Below are 3,268 nucleotides of genomic sequence, written 5' to 3'. Positions count from 1 at the left end.
TTAATTTTTAATTTGCCCATGCTTGATGTTGTCTAACTGCAAAATGCCCAGAGTCTTGTAGCCTTCTTCAACACCTTCTAGGCTTATCTGGGGGAAATTACAATTCCCTATGAGGAGAATAGACATAGAAATAGAAATAGAATAATTGTAGAATAGAATAGAATAGAATAGAATAGAATAGAATAGAATAGAATAGAATAGAATAGAATAGAATAGAATAGAATAGAATAGAATAGAATAGAATAGAATAGAATAGAATAGAATAGAATAGAATAGAATAGAAAATACAGAATAGAACGGAACGGAACAGAACAGAACAGAACAGAATAGAATAGAATAGAATAGAATAGAATAGAATAGAATGATTGTAGAATAGAACAGAACAGAACAGAATAGAATAGAAAATGGAATGGAATAGAATGGAATGGAGGATAGGATAGGATAGGATAGGATAGGATAGGATAGGATAGGATAGGATAGGATAGGATAGGATAGAGCTGGAAGGGACCTTGGAGGTCTTCTAGTCCAGCCCCCTGCTCAAGCAGGAGAACCTATACTATCTGAGACAAGTGACCGTCCAGTCTCTTCTTAATACAGTGCAATAGGCACAGAATAAAACGCCAAATGTTTGAATGCTTTTTTTTGACAAACCGCATCTCCAAAGTATACAACAGTTTAGTGGCTTCTAGTCAAAGAAGACTTAATACGTCCTGGAGCGAATGTAATTAGGCACACAGAAACCTAATCTCCGTCAAAGGGTTCCACTCATAGAAAACCCACATTAATGAAAAGCCCGGTTTTCACTCTCTTTGGTCTCCACCTGGTCCAAACGGAGCCTCTCCTTCTGCGTGGAGAATTAATTTTAATTTAATTTAATTTAATAATATTTCTATACCGCCCTTCTCCCTGAGGACTCAGGGCGGTTCACAGGGCAAGAATAAAATACAAAGTTACAAATATTAAAAGGAAATTAAATAATTGCCCGATTTTAAAACAATTGATATATTACAATTATAAAACCCCAAAGATAATATTAAGAATACAAGAATAAAAAACCCCACCAATCCCCCATCAGGCTAGGCCGGCTTGTACAAACAAAAACGTCTTGAGATCGCGACGAAAGGAGCGAAGATCGGGCGCCATCCGGAGCTCTACCGGTAACTGATTCCATAGTTCCAGAGCGCCCACAGAGAAGGATCTCCCCCTGGGGGCCACCAATCGACATTCTCTGATCGGTGGCACCCTGAGGAGACCCCCTCTGTGGGAACGCACAGGGCGCAGGGAGATTGATGACCTTGGAGGTGGACAGCTGTCTCACCGCCCTCTTGATGTCCCTGTTCCTCAGCGTGTAAATGAGAGGGTTCACCAGAGGGGTCAAAATGGCAAAAGTCATGTCGCTCAGCACGTGGACATCGCTGGACATCTTGACTCGGTAGGAGAGGAAGGCCAGAGCGATGGAAGAGTAATAAGTGATGACCACCACCAGGTGGGAGAAGCACGTGGAGAAGGCCTTCCTGCGCCCTTCTTTGAAGCGGATCTGCAAGACCGACACCATTGATGCAGGCGTAGGAGATGACCACGAGCAGCAGCGGGACGAAGGCCACGGTCATGGAAATGGTGAAGCCCATAAAACTCTGGAACGTGGTGTAGGCGTTCTGGCAAGCGGCCTGGACCACTGCCAGGTGGTCGCAGAAGCAGTGGTTGACCCTGGGCATCTGGCGGAAGGTCAGCTGCGAGGACTGGACCACCGGCGGGATGGGGACCAGCAGGGCGGAGAACCACGCGCCGGCCACCAGCTGCGCGTTCTTCTGCCTGGTCATCCGGACCACGTAGTTCAAGGGGTGGCAGATGGCCTCGTAGCGGTCGTAGAACATCACCACCAGGAGGAAGGTCTCCGTCACCGCCAGTCCATGGAAGAAGTACATCTGCAGGAAGCAGCCCATGGAGGAGATGGACCTGGCGTTGACCGAGAACATGGCCAGCATTTGGGGGATGGTGATGGTGGTCAGCAGGATGTCCAGGATGGAAAGGTTGGTCAGGAAAAAGTACATGGGCTTGTGGAGCTTGGGGTCGGTGGCCACCGCCGCGATGATGGTGACGTTGCTGGAGAGGATGAGCAGGTAGAAGACGAGGAAGATGAAAAAGAGGGGGAACTGGTGGTCCTGAAGGCTGGGGAAGCCCACAAGCCAGAAGTTGGGAACGGAACCACCCGTGAAGTTGCAGGAATCCATTTGGCAAAAGGTTCAAGGTGAGGGTCTAGTGAAGAAAAAAAAAAGAGAGAGACCACAGGAGAGGAGAGTGTCGCCTTTGCCCATCGTACCTCTGCAAAGTCCTCTTAAGCCTTAGGCTACCTGAGTTTATTCAAGAACAGAATGGAATGGAACGGAACAGGACCATATCAGACCAGAACAGAACAGAATAGAATATGGGATATAGAATGGAATGGAATGGAATGGAATGGAATAGAATAGAATAGAATAGAATAGAATAGAATAGAATAGAATAGAATAGAACAGAATAGAACAGAACAGAACAGAACAGAACAGAACAGAATAGAATGGAACTGGAACAGGACCAGGACCAGAACAGAACAGAACAGAACAGAACAGAATAGAATAGAATAGAATAGAATAGAATAGAATAGAATAGAATAGAACAGGACCAGGACCAGGACCAGAACAGAACAGAACAGAACAGAACAGAACAGAATAGAATATGGGATATAGAATAGAATAGAATAGAATAGAATAGAATAGAATAGAATAGAATAGAATAGAATAGAATAGAATAGAATAGAATAGAATAGAATAGAATAGAATAGAATAGAATAGAATAGAATAGAATAGAATAGAATAGAATAGAATAGAATAGAATAGAATAGGAACAGGAACAGGAACAGGAACGGAATGGAACGGAACACGACCAGGACCAGAACAGAACAGAACAGAACAGAATAGAATATGGGGTATAGAATAGAATAGAATAGAACAGGACCAGAACAGAGCAGAGCAGAACGGAACAGAACAGAACAGAACAGAACAGAATAGAATAGAATAATAGAGTTGGAAGGGACCTTGCAGGTCATCTAGTCCAGGGGTCCCCAACTTCCGGTCCGTGGACCAGTACCGGACTGTGGCATGCCAGCAACCGGTCCACACAAACAAGCAAAACCCATCCGCAAGATGCAGGCAGCACTCAAAACCACCCACTCTCCAATCCGTGGAAAAACCTCTCTCCACGTAACTGGACCCTGGTGCCCAAAAGGTTG

The 3,268-nt window shown here is 44.9% G+C and overlaps 1 protein-coding gene across 1 annotated transcript; it reads right to left on the bottom strand.

The window, feature by feature from the left end:
- On the bottom strand, positions 1 to 2,231 carry OR2AT4 (olfactory receptor family 2 subfamily AT member 4; the record flags this gene model as incomplete). The annotated part of the gene is given in 3 exon segments (XM_083362520.1): positions 1 to 87; positions 1,319 to 1,555; positions 1,557 to 2,231. Coding segments are annotated over 3 exon segments (999 nt in total).
- Between the last annotated feature and the right edge of the window lie 1,037 nt (positions 2,232 to 3,268).

Source organism: Vipera ursinii (genome assembly GCF_947247035.1).
Source record: "Vipera ursinii genome assembly, chromosome: 4".
Taxonomy (NCBI): domain Eukaryota; kingdom Metazoa; phylum Chordata; class Lepidosauria; order Squamata; family Viperidae; genus Vipera; species Vipera ursinii.
This window is presented reverse-complemented; position numbering and strand designations above follow the sequence as displayed.